We start from the raw sequence: 17,092 nt of genomic DNA, 5'->3' as shown, positions 1-17,092 counted from the left end.
TATCTGAATCACAGTGTACATGGAGGAAAGCAATGCATAATATCTATAAAGGCTAGATGGGGACAAATGGTGAAAGTCTTTTCATAGACTCTTTACCACATAAAGAGTAGTTTCTATTGACCCTAGAGGTAATAAGGAATCACTCATGTTTATTAAGTAAGGAAGTGACATGGTCGATTTTGCATTTTTGTAAAATCAATTTGGCACCTGTGTGAAGGATGACTTGGAGAAAGGAGAGACTTGAGGGAGGGAGACAAATTAGAAAACTATTACAATAGTCTAAGCAAGAAAGGAGGATCTGATCTAGGGTAGTGGCTGTGTGAATGGAGAAAGGGGAAGGAAATGAGAAATTTGTGGTGGTAGCAACAAGACATGACCACTGATTTTCTGGGGTTTTGTGGAGTGAGTCAAATAAAGAAGCATTTATTAAGCCCTTATTATGTGCCAGGTACCCTGCTAAACCTATGAAACTAAGGAGCTGTTGATGACCCCAGGATAAACCTCATCTCCAGAAACTCATCATCCCACAAAAGGAAATCAGCTCAGAAACTCATACCTCCTCAGATCATGTCCCACTTCAACTTCGTGACTTCATCATGTCCCCTAGAAGGTAACCACTCCTACCTCTTGCTTTTCTGCTTTTTTATATGTTGTGAATTCCTTGAGGCCAGAGACTGTCTCAAGCCTTTTAAAAAAAAATGTGTCCTGGGGGGCAGCTAGGTGGCCCAGTGGATAGAGCACTGGCCCTGGATTCAGGAGGACCTGAGTTCAAATCTGGCCTCAGACACATAACACTTACTAGCTGTGTGACCCTGGGCAAATCACTTAACCCCCCCTTACCCAACAAAAACAAACAAACAAAAAAAAAACAGCAAAAAATATATGTCCTCAATAATTAGCACTGACAGATAGTAAGCACTTAATAAATGTTTATTGACTCTTGACAGAGAGAATTATGATGCCTTTGATGGAAATAGGGAAATTCAAAAGAGGGGTAGGTTTTGGGGGAAAGATACCAAGTTCAACTTTGGACCTGTTGAATTTGAGGTGTCCTTAAGATATACAATAATATACTGATTGGACAAAGATCATTGGATTGATTTTTGGACAAAGACCTCAAATTTGGTCTATCTTTAAGAGTTAAGTTAGTGGTAACAGTCTAAATACTGGATGACTCTTAACATTCACTACTCTTCTGTTTTCCATCATCTCTGCAGAAGCAGGATGGGGTTGCAACAAATAGACCATTTAAAACTTTTTACCTAGTTTACTTAGTTTCATAGATTGCCATGACCAAAGAATCTATCACCTAGTAGCCAATCTTCTAGTAATGAGCTGTTCTTCACCCAATTCATCTGTTCCTCAGAAAGAAGATTCAATCTGTTTCTAGTACTATATCCAGTGTCTTTCCTGTAGGTTCAAACAAGCCACAGTTCACACTCTGGCTTGCATAGCTTCCAATAATCCTGTTTATCATACCACACTAGGATGTGTAACAGCATAGTAGCTTTAGAACCAGAAGACACTTCAGGAAATATCTAGTCCAAACCTCTCATTTTACAGATGAGGAACTGAGGCCCCAAGACATTGAATGACATGTTCAAAGTCTCACACTTAAGAAGTAGCATAGATAGAATTGAAACTTAGGTTTTCTGACTCAGTATCTAGCATTCTTTCCATTGGCTCACACGGCTTTACCTTGGTGATATTATGACTCCATGGATGAGATTTGAAAGGTTTTTGAAGCCCCTTCCATGTTTGGTCATCAGAAAATAGATTTTTACCAGATCTAAAGTATAATGAATCTGATCTAAGTACCAGGCAAAACCCTGCCCCTTTTAAGATATATGCATAACCCAATGTGGATGAGTTTTCAAGTTCCTCTTTCAGGTCCCTATTGGTCAAAATGTGATAATAAAAATGAAAATGCACTACATAGCCCCAAATGTACTCACTTAGGTCCTACTAAAGTGAAAAAAATAAACCATGCTATTAATTTGGGTAAATGAGAGAATGAGACCAAAACTAGACTAAAGAAAAAGGCAAAAACAACTCAAAAAGAAATGAAGAAAAGTGCACAATCTACAAACGTTTTGTGTTTTCTTCAAGTATAGTATATCCAATAAAAGAGAGCTAAACATCTTTATTGCTTCTATTACATGATAAGTGTTTAACCTCCTTTCCCCATTAAGCTAAGAGCAGCATTCTCCCTCAAGTTTCAAGAAAACAGGCCATTTATTACCTGTGAACAAAGTTAGACTTTTTTTTTACTTTGTTTTGTTTACTTTGGTTATAAGTGATATTGGAACAAAATACCTTCATTCACTCTAGCACATTTTATTTTTTCAATATGCTCTTAAGAACACAGAGACAGAAATCACTTCTGAGAGTCCCTTGGGTACTTTGAGCTGAGAGCGTAACAAAAGCTCTGCTATACTACCCATAATTGAGCTGAGATTTCACAGATAATAACAATGCCATACTTTTGCTTCATGCTTTCCATCTAGATTAAGTCTGAAAGTGCTTTACCAGTGATATAACTTAGAAGCTGCACTCAAAAGCTTCCACCTCTCAGATCAAAAATTTGTGATAAATAAAATAGCTATGTAAACAACATGAAATGAACATATTTTTCTGAGTCATTTGATTGCATTCCCTTAAATTTTTTTGCATTTAATTCACCTAGCAAATAAAACTGAACACTATAAAAGTGATTAACACCCCCCCACATCTGAAAATTAGATGAATCTATTTGCAGCAGAAAGTACCTCAAAGGATATAATCTTCAAATTAGTATTTTTCAACAGCACTTCATGTTATAAAGTCATTTTTTAAAAGTATAAAATGTACCTGAAGACTGTTTCTGAATGCCCTTTTTAATCTCCCAGGACTCTAGAATTCATTCTGAGCAGCTGGTAAGATAGCTGTTCACTTAAACCAACAAGAGGAAGACAGATACCTTCAGAGAAAGGAGTTGATTGTCCAATGCCCGGGCTAGCTCCAGCAACATTGCACAGGGTACTGCTGAATCGGTGGCTCCCACAAATATTCTGCTGTCCCACTGTGGAAAGTACTTAGAGTCATAGTGGCAAGCAAGTACCAAGTGGCGTTTGGCATTAGGGTCAAGGGTGCTGATGATATTTGAAAAAGTCCGGTATCCATAGGGTGTGTAACTCAAGAATGTATCCACTTCTAAGTTCCAGTTGGCTTGGAGTCTATGAATTCTCTGCATGATGTGCTAGGAAAAAAAAAAAGAGAGAGAGAGAAATGAGTGCCTCTGGTCTAGATAGACATAGTTTTCAGCTGCAAAATGTTTTAATGTTCTCATTTAACATTTTAGGAAGCCAAGAAGAAACATTTGAGAAGTTATGTGTATCCTGAGTTTCTAATGCCTTTCTATAACATGTGTGCTCTCTGTCGGGAGACAAACTAAATTCTGACAGCAGGCACTTTCTCTAATACTTTTGTATCTCTGGTACAGAGCACAGTGTACTACACATAGCAATTTTTAATGAATATTTGTTGACAATGATGCCCATTATTTGGGAGACAACTGACAAAGTGATTCCCTTAATTTATAGCAATTGAGAGAGAATGGGAAATTTTTCAAAGAAGAAAAAATGGCAGGGATTGGGGGAGAAGGGAATTATATCACTACGTGATATAATGAAGTGAGCACTGGACCAACAGCCAGGGGTCTGTGGTCTTGTTTTAGTCTGGCCAGTAACATGCAGTATGACTTGAGGCAAATCACTGATTTCTTTGGGTCTTGGTTTTCTCAACTGTAAATGAAGGGGTTGATTTAATTATTAAATGAATAATCAAATTAGATGCTTTCTAAGGCTCTTCACATGTCAACACTCTGTGGGTCTGTGTTTCTAGGTCCGTGGCTCATACATTTGAGATCTGTGTAGCTCACTAATGTTACAGGTCATGCGAGAGGTATGGCCCATCTAGATCCATGTGTACACAGGAATCAGATCAAGACTGTGGGAAGGGTGAAGTCAGCTGCTGTCTAAGGCAAAATATGCAGAGGAGCACAATCAAAAAGAAATCCTTTATAAAACTACTTAAAAAAAAAACAAATAGGGAGAGGGAATAGACTTGTGATTTCATTGTACAAGGAACTCAAGAGGTAAAGAAAAAACTTCCTCCACCAATTCAGGTCAGCTCCTTCTCTGCATTTTAGAATCTTAAGAGTTGCCTTGAGTTCTAAGAGGTTGTGACTCTGCCTGTAATCACATAGACAGTCGGTCATCCAAGAAGCATTAATTAAGCACCTGTTCTGTGAGCCTTAGGCATACAAAGAAAGACAAAAACACAGTCCTCAGGAAGCTCATATTCTCAAGGAATAACAATATGCAAAGAAGCATGTACATAACCAATATAGCCACAATGTGTGCAGGCAGGATTCAAACCCAGGTCTTCCTGACTTTGAGGGTAGTTCCACGTCTACTATATCATGATGCTTCTCTTAAAAAAAAAAAAAGACATACTTGAATGTCAAAAATGTTTTATTCTCAATATGTATGTATTCAAGTTTTTAACAAGTCATCCAATGTATTACCAAGAAGGCTCAAAGTTTCCCGTGGACAATAAGACACAGGAAGAACAATTTTAAGCCTTAACCATAGGATACAAATGCCTTGACTCAGCTCAGGCTCTAGCCTAACCCCTACAAGCCTTTGCCTAGTCCCATATTTTAAAAATGTTAACAAGGTCCCTGAGAGCGGCAGTCATGACTTATAATTCCTTGTAAGCCTCTCAGTGCTCCATGTCAATGGTTATCTTTATTTAAAAGAAAATGTGTATCATGAAGAGCATCTGGTAGACAGATGGTGTGTTACTCAAGAAATTGTCTTCATTAACAATGGCAGCCTGAAAGTCTTTCACAAAACACACTAAGATGGAAAACAAGATTTCTGAAAGCATGGCATTGATTCCTTAGGTGGGAAACAGGTTTTCAGTAAAGAATTTTAAAAGCTACAAATATAATAAAATTTATAAGAACAGTAGCAAAAGTCTCAAGGCTATTCAGGATTCACTGAATTGACCCTTTTCAGTCACTTTTTAAAGCTATCTAAATATCTAATTTCCATAGAAAGAATCAAATTGTCCACCAAGTCTATTAGCCAAAGGGTAGTTGTTGTTTTCCCCGGATCTGATGTTTTTCTAATAAAGACTCACCTGGTGAGTTTCAGGTACTGTTCTCTGCAGTAGGATAGATCAACTGTCACTAGAATCCCTTGAATAGGGAAACAGCTGCCACTATACTCTTACCGTATAGATAGATAATATAAAGCTTGAAGCAGTCATACTATTCTGGACTCCTAGTAGTAAAAAGGAGGACTCTTTGGGCAGTAGGAACTACAGACTTTATTTTAGAATCACCCTAAATCTATAGAAAAGAAAACAAAGAAGGGTTTCTTTACAGTGTTATGGCTTGAAACTATCTTTTCAAAATTTGGACTTAGATATATAAGTTTATCAATAATATTCTATATTTATACATCAATAAGGCCATAAGTATTTGTTAAGTGCCAATGACATGACAGGCATTGTGCTAAATACTAGGGATACAAAAACAATCCCTCTATTCTCTAAGATGTCATAGTATAATGGGGGGGAAACACGCAAACAATTATGTACATTCAAGATACACGGAGGGCAAGCTGGAAATAATCTCAGAGGGAAGACATTAGCATTAAGAGGACTTGGGAAAATCATCCTGTCAAAAATGGGATTTTAGCTGAGATTTGAAGAAGGCTAGAGTAGCCAAGGGGCAGCAAGGTGGCACAGTAGATACAGCACTGAGCCTAGGTCCAAAACATTCATACTCCTGAGTTCAAATTCAGCCTCAGATACTTACTAGCTATGGGACCCTGGGCAAGTCATTTAACCCTGTTTGCTTCAGTTTCCTAAACTGTAAAATGATTTGGAGGAGAAAATGGCAAACCATTCTAGTATCTTTGACCAAAAAATCCCCAAATGGGGTCATGAAGAGTTGGAAATGACTGAAACAATTGAACAACAACAACAAGAGAGCCAAGAGGTAGAAAAGAGGAGGAAGAGCATTCTAGGAATGGAGGACAAGCCAGTGAAAGCGCATGGAGTAAGGAGATGGAGTGTCTCATGTGAGAAACAGCAAGTAGGTCAGTGTCACTGGATCAAAGTGTTTATGGAAGACAGTAAGGCATGAGAAAACTGGACAGGTAGGAAGAGGTCAGGCCGTGAAGATGTGATGTGACATCCAAGTTGATATGTCTGTAGGAAATGTAATATGAGAAATGAGAGATTAGGGATGGACAAAGAGATCTGAAAATCACCTGCAAAGAAATGATCATTTAATCCATGGGAGCTTATGAGGTCATAAAATGAGATAGTAGAGGGTGAGAAAAGAAGAAGAATTTGAACAGAACCTTAGGGGATACCCATGGTCTGTGAGCATGACTTAGACCAGGGATCAGCAAAATATGGTGAAGGACAGTCATTGAGCCAATCTAGCCCATCATCTATTTTTTATCTGACCCGTGAACTAAAAATGTTTTTTCCACTTTTAAATAAAGTGTTTTTGGGGGAGTATCTTAAAATGTAAAGATCATCCTAAGCTTGCAGGCCATACAAAAATAGGCATCAGGAGTTGGCTCTTTGGGCACAGTTTGCCTACCTCGACCTAGATGAAGATCATTCAGAGAATGTGAGGAATGATCAGACAGGTGGGAAGAGAACCAGGAATGAGAAGTGTCACAAAAAGATGTAAGAGAAGGGAGCATTATGGAGAAGAAGGTGATCAACAGTGTCAAAATATGCAGAGTGGTAAAGAAGGAAGTATATTGAGAAAAAGCCATTCAATTAAGCAAATTAAAAAAAAAACACTGGTAATTTTGTAGAGAGCAACTTCAATTAAATGATTTCCATATTTTGAAAAATTACTGAAATTTAAGTCAAGCATAAAAAAGATACTAGAAAAGTAATTGAATTTCCAAAACATTACCATTTTAAAATTTAATCTTCTACATACATGCTATAATATGTTAATATGTTTGTAATTCCATCAGTGTGGGAACTCTGTCCAGCAGTACAGATTACATACAATCCACATGGAGAGGTCTTTGTGATCCTATATGATACTTAATTAAGTCCTCTTATAAATCTTCTACAAGAAATTCAACTAAAATAGGACCTTCCCATAGCAGTCTCAGCATTTTTGTTAATGTAAATAAATAGTCTACACATCAGACAAAGGCTAAAATTAAGATTAGCCAGCTAATTCAGTTGCTAATGTTGACCATGATTTCACCAATTCAGCAATTCCAAATGTATTACTATGGCTTTTGTTGACAAATAAAGCTGTAGTGCTAAATGTTCTCCTGTTACAAAACAAATTTTCAGAATAGATCATTGCATGTTTTGGTACTCAGCTGAATCATTTTGGTGGTTGTTGAGAAAATCTAGACAATATAAACATTAGACAATTTGGACATTAGCCCAAATATTCCTTACTATTTGAATAAGGTCCCAAATTGGCTTTAAAAATCTGTATTATTTATTCAGCATAAAATATTCCTAGAAATTCTTACCCGACGAGCAGCGTAACTTCCTGGTGATCCTGGATATCTCTCTATAAGTAGTGGTTTTAAGTCATTCTGCCACATTTCAGAAATATTTGTGCCTTCTGCAATTTTCTGGATATCAGTTGTATTCAAAATAGCTGCCTGATGTTGGTTCTGAATATTAAGAAAAAATTAAAAAATGGGTAACTGTCAGACCAAAATGTGCTTAAGAATTTCACTTAAACATAGAATTGCAAAATTATTCCCTTCTACATTAAAAATAGAAAGATCATTTAAAAGTAATTCTTACCACTAAGCAATGAAATCTAAAAATTTTAAAACCAAAACTTAGAACTGATCATTTTAGCAATTTGGTTTAATTTTAAAATACACGCTCTAACAAGCTCATGATTGTTAGTTAGCATTTATAATCAGCAGTTACCTTAAGTATATTAAGAATTGTATTCCTTTGTAGGAATAAGAGTAATAAAATAAATACACTGATATACCCTTTGAAGGAAACTATGCATATGTTTGAACTTCCATATCTCCAAATGCATTTCTTTTTAATTAAGGGATGATTAATCATAATGGGAAGTTAAGTGGTGCAATGGATAGAGTGCCAGGCCTGGAGTCAAGAAGACTCATCTTCCTGGTTCAAATTTGGCCTCAGACACTTACTAGATGTGTGACCTTCAGCAAGGCACTTAACCCTGTTTGCCTCAGTTCCTCATCTGTAAAATGAGCTGGAGAAACAAACGGTAAACCACTCCAGTATCTTTGCCAAGAAAATCCCAAATGGGGTCATGAAGAATCAGACACAACTGAAAAAATGACTGAACAGCAACATGATCACATAACAGAAATGATTCTTCACTTTACAAACTTCTTTATGATAGCATCCATTTGGTGATCTATCCAATTGTATATAAAATGCGATTCAATTACAAAAGTTCAATTAATATTCAGTCTTTTTGGGGACACATGAACTGAGACACACCTTTATTTAAAATTCTAAACATACACAACATTCAAAAATGTGGTTTTTAACATTACATTGCATCCATGCATCACATTCTATTATGACACTAGAGATAATGATGAAATAATTGTCAATCCCTTTTAATGATATTTACAAACTGCCCATTTATGTATACGTCCTATGAAGAGCAGGAAATTGTATAAAGAAATACAGAAAAGATATAGATCCCCCTTCTTTCTAAATGTTTAGTAGAGAGCCCATTTTCTATTTCACTCTAGTATATACAATAATTTCTCCATTTAAATCCTACTCAATGCAGTGTGAAGGTCACATTAGCTTCTCAAAGGATGTGCCAACAGAAACAGACTCTAGATAACAGCTCCTAGGGAGTTGCAAAGATTTGAGTATGAATCCCCCCAGCAAGGCTCATCACCAGAATTTTAACCACTGGTAATGAACATATTTGGTCACAGTCAGTTCATGATGATTGTCCGCTAAGGTGAGGAGGGGTTGTGATTTGCACTGGAGAAAGGAATAGCTGTATCAGTGATATCACAGATCTTTCGTAACTGAAATCACCCAACTTCTCGTTTTACTTTATTCTCTGTATATTCCAATTTAGCCTTTCTTGAAAACTACCTATTCATTTGTCACTGCTTCCTGTTTTAGATCGTGAGCTGAATTTTCCTGTCTGTGTACGGGAGACAACCTTCCTATCACTCAGGTTTACCCCTGACTAGAGCAAACAGTACCTTAGAGATGAACAATAACCAGTTATGGGCAAGTCATGAAGCATTCCCCCTTGAAACAGTGTTGCCATAAATGGTGATTAGGTTTTCAGGTCACTCCACAAAAGCCACAAAACTACACGACTAATAAAACTTTACTGAGTTCTGGTCACTGGAACCAAAAGTCATGGGGATCAAAGCAAAGAACAAGGAAGACTGCAAAGAGAAAGATAACAATGGAAGAGAACGTCCTCTTCCCTTCTCAGGAACAAATGCCAGGTCAGATGCCCGGTTCTTAAACCACCCACTCTCAAAGAGACATAAAAGAAGTAGAAGTCGTGATGAGACTTCTAAAAGTTAATCAGCAGGAGATAAAAGAAGAAATATGAAGTTAAACGAGGAGGGATGGGAAGCGTTCAAGGTCAAATCCTGAAGGTGACAAAAAATTCCAATCAATAAAAAGGGGATACTTGTCTAAAGAGACCAATGTGACTACACAGGGGACTATGTGAATAACTTAAATTTTTTTAGAGACATTTCTTTAGACAGTGGCAACAAGGGCTAATAATTTAGGCTGAATATCCAGGTGTGGTGGAGTCCAATAAGAAAAGTGTATGGAGTGTTAAAAGTTCAAAATGAGCTAAGGCTGAATGAATGATGAAGATCAGAAAAGAGGCACTGTTATTTGTTCAAACTATGTTGGGGAAAAGAGTTGTCAGTAAGACTGCATTCTGAGTTCCCAGGATGATGATAATAGATACAAAGGGAGAAGATCAAGCAATTTTACTTATTTGCTGTGCCAAAGAGAAAAATTTCTGGACTGGCAAGGGTAAATTAATGTGATAAAAGTGAGCATTTCACTTATCCCAAGAGAAATTGTTGTTTGTCTTTCATTCTTGAAGAGGACCATGACATGCAGGTGAATTGGATTTAAGTGAGGGAGGGCTCTACAAAGTCACCAGCCTTACTTTTTCCTCTGGAGCCATCTGAGCCCCGCGGCAAGATACAGATCAGAAGCTGGATCAATTGACTGGAGATGGCCCTGGATGCAGTGGGGAGACCTTGCCCTTTTTAAGCTAAGATCTTTAACAGGTCTGAGTTTAACTGAGGCAATGCCCTTCAGTGATTAAGGGTAGGTAAGAAATGAGGCAGAGAATGGTCTGTTTTACCTAGTCAAAAAAAAAAAAATTAGATCTGAGAGTAGAAGACCCTCAGGGTTTCTGGCCAAAGCAGAAATAATTGCAACAAGTCACTCTGAGCCAATCAGGGCCCAAACAATGACTAAGTGGGGGCTTGGCCTGGGACCTATTATTGGCCAATCAGTGAGAGCCAGAGTGATTTGGGTTTAATGCACGGTCCTTAAGGAAAAAATCTAGTCTGTAAACCTTAAGAAATCTTGTGAGATTTCAGCGATCAAAATTTACATTCCTTCAGGCAGAGCACCTGCAGGTAAGGGTATGTTTATTGGTTGATTGATTGATCTTTAAAATGAGGAAGTAGGATGAGTATTTTGAAAGTTGAGTTAAAGATAAAAAAATTTTAAAGATAGATGTAAGAAGAAAAAGCAGGAAAATTTTAGGGATTATTGGGGATATTTAAATATTACTATCCCCCCAAAATCATTCCTGTGAAGACTTTCGTTACATAACAGGACACTATCGTTTTTAATGTTTAACTTCTTGGCCACCATAATAATCAAACTGAATAGCTTCACGCTTGATATATGCACCCCCAGTTATGAAGACAAACAGAAAATAAAATTAGTCAATCTTCTTTCTGTTTAATAGCTGTGGGTAGAATCTGCCCTAATCTATTCAGAGCAAATTATTTCAGCATTCTTTCTGCCACTAACTAGCTCTGTGTGTGAGAGATGGCCTAAAGTGCAGTTCCCTCAGGCCTGAGTCCTGAGTTGAGTTTCACCTTTCTCAAAAATCCACATCAGCACAGGCAGTTCCTGGTCACTCCACTTCCTGGCGCACACATACATCTAGTTCCCAAATATGGGTATGTTTGCTTCTATGGATATTAGCTGCCGCTTTTAGATTGTACTCCTTGAGTGCCCAGCCAATGGGGAAAGAGATAAGAGAATGGGAGGGGGCACGCATTAGGGCTACAAAACTTTGCTTCTCATAGCTAGCAGTGCACTCCCTCTTGGCTGCCACCGCTTGAGCAACAAGGGCTGTGCCCTTTCTCTTGAGAAAGAATAAAGACCTTTTCTGATCTCTGATTCAGACTCCAAACTCTTGATTTCGGTGGTCGCTGTCCCACACGTGTGACTGTAGACAAGTTATAGGATCATTTATTTAAAGCTGGAACTCACCCTTGGCGGGTCATCTAGTTCAATCCCCTGATTTTGTGGATAATAAAACATTTCCAGTATAAGAGTAACAAACTTGCATTCCAAGATGTTGACAAAACCATTCTGAGATTAGGATAAGGCTAAATTAAAGACAGAGCTACAATTGCCGAGATGTCTAGAGTGTTCAGGATGAGGAGATGGTCAATCATTATCAAGCACAGCAGGCAAGTCCAAGTGGGTAGCTGATTCATTGCATTCTCAAATGCTTTGTTATTTCCTGGTAAATAACCTAGTAATTGATAACTGTAATTGATGTAATTGATGACTGTTTCATAAACCCTTTCAAAGTCACTAGCACTAAGACATGGAGGCAGAGGCTAACTCAGTTCAATTAAATTCAATTCAACAAGCATTTATTAATTACCTACTATATGCTAGTGCTAGGGATAGAAAGACAAAAAGAAAAATAGTTCCTGCCCTCAAGAAGCTTACATTCTTGAAGGGAAATAGCATGTAAATACAAAATGTATATGTAAACCCTGTTGAGTGTCACTGTGGAGAGTATGGTTGGCTGGTCAGTACTCAATCTTTTCTGCTCCCTCTTCCTTTCTAGAAAGAGAATTCTTCCCAAGTGTAGCGTGTTGGGGGGAGTTTTAGGGTAATCTTTCCTCTAATTCTTCTTTCTCTCTAGCAGTTTTATCCAGCACATCCCACTAACAGCAATTATACAAATTTTAGCCTAGGGCTAACAATAATGGTCCTGAGTTTCATCTGATTCTTTTTCCTATTCTTTCATAGAGTTTATCTCAAATGAAAATTGTGGTATCACAATAGCTAAGAGCCCCCATTTGAGAATATTCTAACTATATCTAAGACAAAATCAGGATACAGAAAACATTTAGATAAGGGGAACGGAATAAGGAACGAGGATAAGCATTTATATAGCTCCTACTATGTGCCAGGCATGGAGAAACACTTTTTACAATTATCTCCCTTGATCCTCACTATGTGGGAGGTAGGTGCTATTATTATCCCTATTTTATAGATGAGGGAACTGAGGCAAAAGGAGATTAAGTGTCTTGCCCAGGATGACACAGCTAGTAAGTGTCTGAAGCTGGATTTGAATTCAGGTCTTCCTGACTCCAGGCCAGGGGCTCTATCAACCAGAGTAAGGAGAGTATACTACCATATCTGGAACTGGACAGGCCCAGGGAGGAGAAGTTGGGGAAAGAGCAGACCTTTCTTTAGACCTTCCATTAGTCCTTAAAGAGGCAGGTACAACCAGTAACTTCAAGTCCCAGTCTTCTACTTTGAGATGCTGTAGGGGCCTCCTTAATCTCTCTCTTCTCCCCCCAAAGCTCAGCCCTCATTTCATTTTCTTCTTTCATTTCTCCTTTCAGTTTTTCCTTTAGATTTCTCATTTCAATTTCTTCTTTCTCCTATGCTTTCAGTTCTCTTCCAGTCTGATTTCTTCAGTCCTGGGCTGGGGATACCATCTCCCACTCCTTCCTCTCAGTCTGTCTTTAGCAGATTGCATGTGTGTCTCCTTAAGAACTTTCAGGCATGACTCAAGTCGGCCCTCTGACTCAAAGACTAAAATAGTCCTCCACCAGATTTCAGGGATTAGACAGAATCATTGTCCCTCTGAGCTACAAAATTACAGGCTTCTAGTCAGTTCTCCAAGCCCTATTACATTCATAAAAAATATATACATAGAAGTTTCTCAGCGAGGGGTGGTGCTATGGGTATTAGCACCTTGGGGGAATTAGGAAAAGATGCTTGTAAGAGACAGCACTTTTGTTTAGCCTTGAATGAAGAGAAGAGTTCCTAGGGGAAGGAGAGATAAGGAGGAAGGGCATTTCAGTCTTGGGCAACACCAGAAGAGAGATGGAATGTTGTATACACCACTCTAGTAAGCCTGGCTGGATCACACAAGGCATGAGAAAGAGTCATGTCTAATCTATCTGGAAAGACAGCTTAAGGCCTGTTTAAATGCCAAATGAAGGGGTTTGTATTTTTATCCAAGAAGCTTTAGGGAACCACTGAAGATTCCTGAGTAAACAAGCGACATGATCAGACCTGTGCTTTAGAATATCAATTTGATAGCTGTGAGTAGAAAAAATTGGAGAGGGGTGAGGTCAATTAGGAGGTTACTGCAATTGTCCAGGTGAGAAGTGATGAGGATCTAAACTATGATAGAAGTTATGTGAATGAAGAGATGGTGACAGATGCAAGAAATATTGCAGAGATAGAATAAGAAAGATCTGACTGGAGTGAGGGAGTAGAGTATTTGACTTGTCTAATTTTTTAAAATTTTTAAATTTGCCTTTTCCCAGAAGAATTCAAGAAACAAAAAAATTTCAAACCAGAATTATTCTTTATTTTAAAAAAAAAGTCTTCACGGAAGGCAGGGGAGTAGGCAGGAATAAGAACAAAAAGGAGTAAGAAGAGAAAACCAAACAGGGGGAGCTGATATGTAAGGGAAGTTACTGAGAGAACTAAAGAATTATAGCAGATGGCGACAGAAAACGGCAACTAATCTTTGCTCCTTCTTGATCAGCAGGCACATTTTTCAGACAGTCTTGTGTCAAGGTCCAAGTAATCAATCAAGCAATCAATAAACATTTTATTGAATACCTACTGTGTGCCAGGCACTATACTAAGAGCTGGAATAAAGTTTTACTGCAGGGTCTCTTCTGAAGAGGAGAAAGTATGGTAAGTCTGACTGGAGGCAAGAACTAATCTTGTAGTACAAAGCAGGGAAAGCCCATCTTCTCTGGGTCAAACACATAGCACAAGTCCCAAGATTATTTTAATTACAAAATTTGTGGAGTCAGCCCAGTTTGTGAAAGGATTTGTGGTTCCAGATCATGAACTCACAGGGAAATTATTACAGAAATGCAGCCAATTCAGTCTCAGCTATCCTGCAGTCTGAGAAGCTTCTAAACAGCTCACACGTTGATCTTGCTATTTAACTCCAGACTGGAGTCACTACAACAGACATCTATTGAGGTCAAACAATGCACCCTGCAATGAGCATCAGAAATGTTGCTGCAAAGAATGAAGAAATTAAAATCCTTTCCTTTTCCTGTCTCTTGATGTAGAAACAGACCACACTTACCAACAGCTTGCCCTCACCAATGCTGTTGCCATAAGCACCATTTGGGGGGTGGGGAGGAGAGGAAAACGACCTTCAGCTTTTTAAAACAATCTGAAGGATCAGAAATGGAGATGGGAATGAAACTGCGGAAAGCAGGAAACCTAAGGTTCTGACTCTGGGGAACTTACTCATAGAATTGCAGAATCTCTGAGTTGAAAAGTACCTTAGGAGTTAAATAGTTTAACCCCCATCCCCAACCCTGCCACTTGAAGAATGAATCCTCTTAACAACATCCACCATAAGGGGTTATCTAGCTTTTGCTTGGACATGCCCAATGATGTGGCAGTCCATTTCATTTTCAGACAGTAATATTGTGAAACAATTCTTTTTATTGCTAGCTTCCTTCAAAAATCAGATCAACATCTAACTCCTACATGAGGTCTTTCCTGATCCATATATATATATATATATATATATATATATATATGTATATATATATATATGTATATATATATATATATATATATGTATTATATGTATATATATGTATATATATATGTATATATATGATATAATATATATGTATATATATACATATATATACACACATACACATACACATATACATACATACATACATACACTATATAATATATGTGCATATGCATACACATATATAGATATATGTACATGTATGTATATGTATATATGTGTCTATGCATACACCCCCCCCATATACACCCTCTATACTACTTAATCAATCAACATTTAAAGTACCTACTATGTGCCGGGCATAGTGCGAAGCATCCCTAGCTAAGCACTCAAAATGGAAGACTCTATCCCCAAGTGGGAGCTGACAACTACTCTTCTCAGGCTTCTAGGTGAAATTATAAGGGGCTGCAGTTTCCAGTATTATATTGCTCATAAACCCCAACCAATGTTCTCCCAAGCAATTATCAGCCACAATTTATTTGCATTTATAAAGGGTAAACAGATATAGCGAATTCAGGCTTTCCAAAAATAATCCCCCTCAATGAGAATATACTCTTCCCTTGTACACAAGGTCCTTGGAGAGAATGAGCTTAAATCAAAAGTAAGTATCTAGAGCTCAAAGCCCCTAGTTACTGGGAGTCCTTTTCTGCCTTTGTGGGGTCCTCAGGAAGTTCCCCTTAGGTATAATTTCTGCTGGGATTCAACAGTCAGTCCCTTTATAGAGTCCTGAGGTAGAGGGCGCTTTCCCTCACTGCATCTAATTCATCTTCAAGGTGTCTCATATTTCTCAATGCAAACCCTGCCATTAACCCCTCCCCACCCCATGCTCCAGGGACCCTGCTACAGGCTCTGATGGAACTCTAGGTCGGACCTGCCCCACTTGGCAGTAGGTAGAGGCCAAAAATAAAATAGGCTCAACTTCTTCAGGCCACAGATAGGTTAGACTAGAGATAGACTGAGATGGTTGGTGCCTCGGGTCATGTGGCAAACAGGAGTGTGAACAGTGGCAACCCTACATTTTTCACAGGCCAGCTGGAATCCTTTGGTTGTCACCAAGCAGCCCTTGGGCTGTATGCTGTGCAGGTCTGCTCTAGGTCTTTCAACCTTTCAAAGTTCAGAAAGACTGTTATCCAATCAATGGTTGGGGAAAGACAAGTTCATTCTCAGAATTCCTTCACCAGTGGATTTAACCACTACCTGACTGAACTACTGCTGGAATGACCCACTTTGAATTGGCTTGAAATGTTACATATAGACCCAGAGGTGTGTTTCAGTCAATTCTTATACACTTCGGTTTGGAATTTCTCTGTCTTCATCCAGTGATCAGAGCACTTCACTCCTCCCAAGTTAAGTTATAGACATTCATACCTAATTACACCTTTGATTGATTGATTCAATTGAGAATTCTAAGCAAATTAGTTCAATCAGGTTGTTTTTTCCTCGGGAAGACTCATCTTCCTGAGTTCAAATCTGGCCTCAGACACTTACTAACTGTGACTCCTGCCAAATCATTTAACCCTATTTGCCTCAGTTTTCTCATCTGTAAAACAAGCTGGAGAAAGAAATGATGAACCATCCCAGCATCTCTGCCAAGAAAACCCCAAATGGGGTCACAAAGAGTTGGACATGACTGAAATAACAACACTAAAGGAATGAGAGTTTTGATTGAGTGGTAAACATGTTTAGAATCTGGATATCCACAAAGTAGAAATGCCACAGGGGGTGGCTTAAAGCACCATGAGATCACTGGGGAGGGGACATTGGGATGTGTAAGAGAAGTCCAGAAAGGGAGATGAAAGTATGATAAACTTCACCTATTTCAAAATATGACCTTTGAACCCAAGACGAGGGAGAAGATTATGTTGCCCCTCTTCCCTCCTGTACTACATGATCACTATTTTTGGGATTCAGAATTATTCTACTAGAACCATAGTTCAG

At 38.3% G+C, this 17,092-nt stretch overlaps 1 protein-coding gene across 1 annotated transcript in view; it reads right to left on the bottom strand.

Annotated features, from left to right (window-relative positions):
• The window catches only part of QPCT (glutaminyl-peptide cyclotransferase), a 31,820-nt gene that overhangs the window by 11,295 nt on the left and 3,433 nt on the right, over positions 1–17,092 (bottom strand). Inside the window, exons 2-3 of the mRNA XM_020964910.2 lie at positions 7,581–7,727; positions 2,960–3,238 (exon numbers count right to left, since the gene is read on the bottom strand). Coding sequence (XP_020820569.1) covers positions 2,960–3,238; positions 7,581–7,727 — 426 coding nt within the window. The remainder of the gene's footprint in view (positions 1–2,959; positions 3,239–7,580; positions 7,728–17,092) is intronic.

The sequence above is a fragment of the Phascolarctos cinereus genome, unplaced genomic scaffold (genome assembly GCF_003287225.1).
Source record: "Phascolarctos cinereus isolate Bilbo 61053 unplaced genomic scaffold, phaCin_HiC Scaffold_2;HRSCAF=192, whole genome shotgun sequence".
Classification (NCBI taxonomy): Eukaryota; Metazoa; Chordata; class Mammalia; order Diprotodontia; family Phascolarctidae; genus Phascolarctos; species Phascolarctos cinereus.
This window is presented reverse-complemented; position numbering and strand designations above follow the sequence as displayed.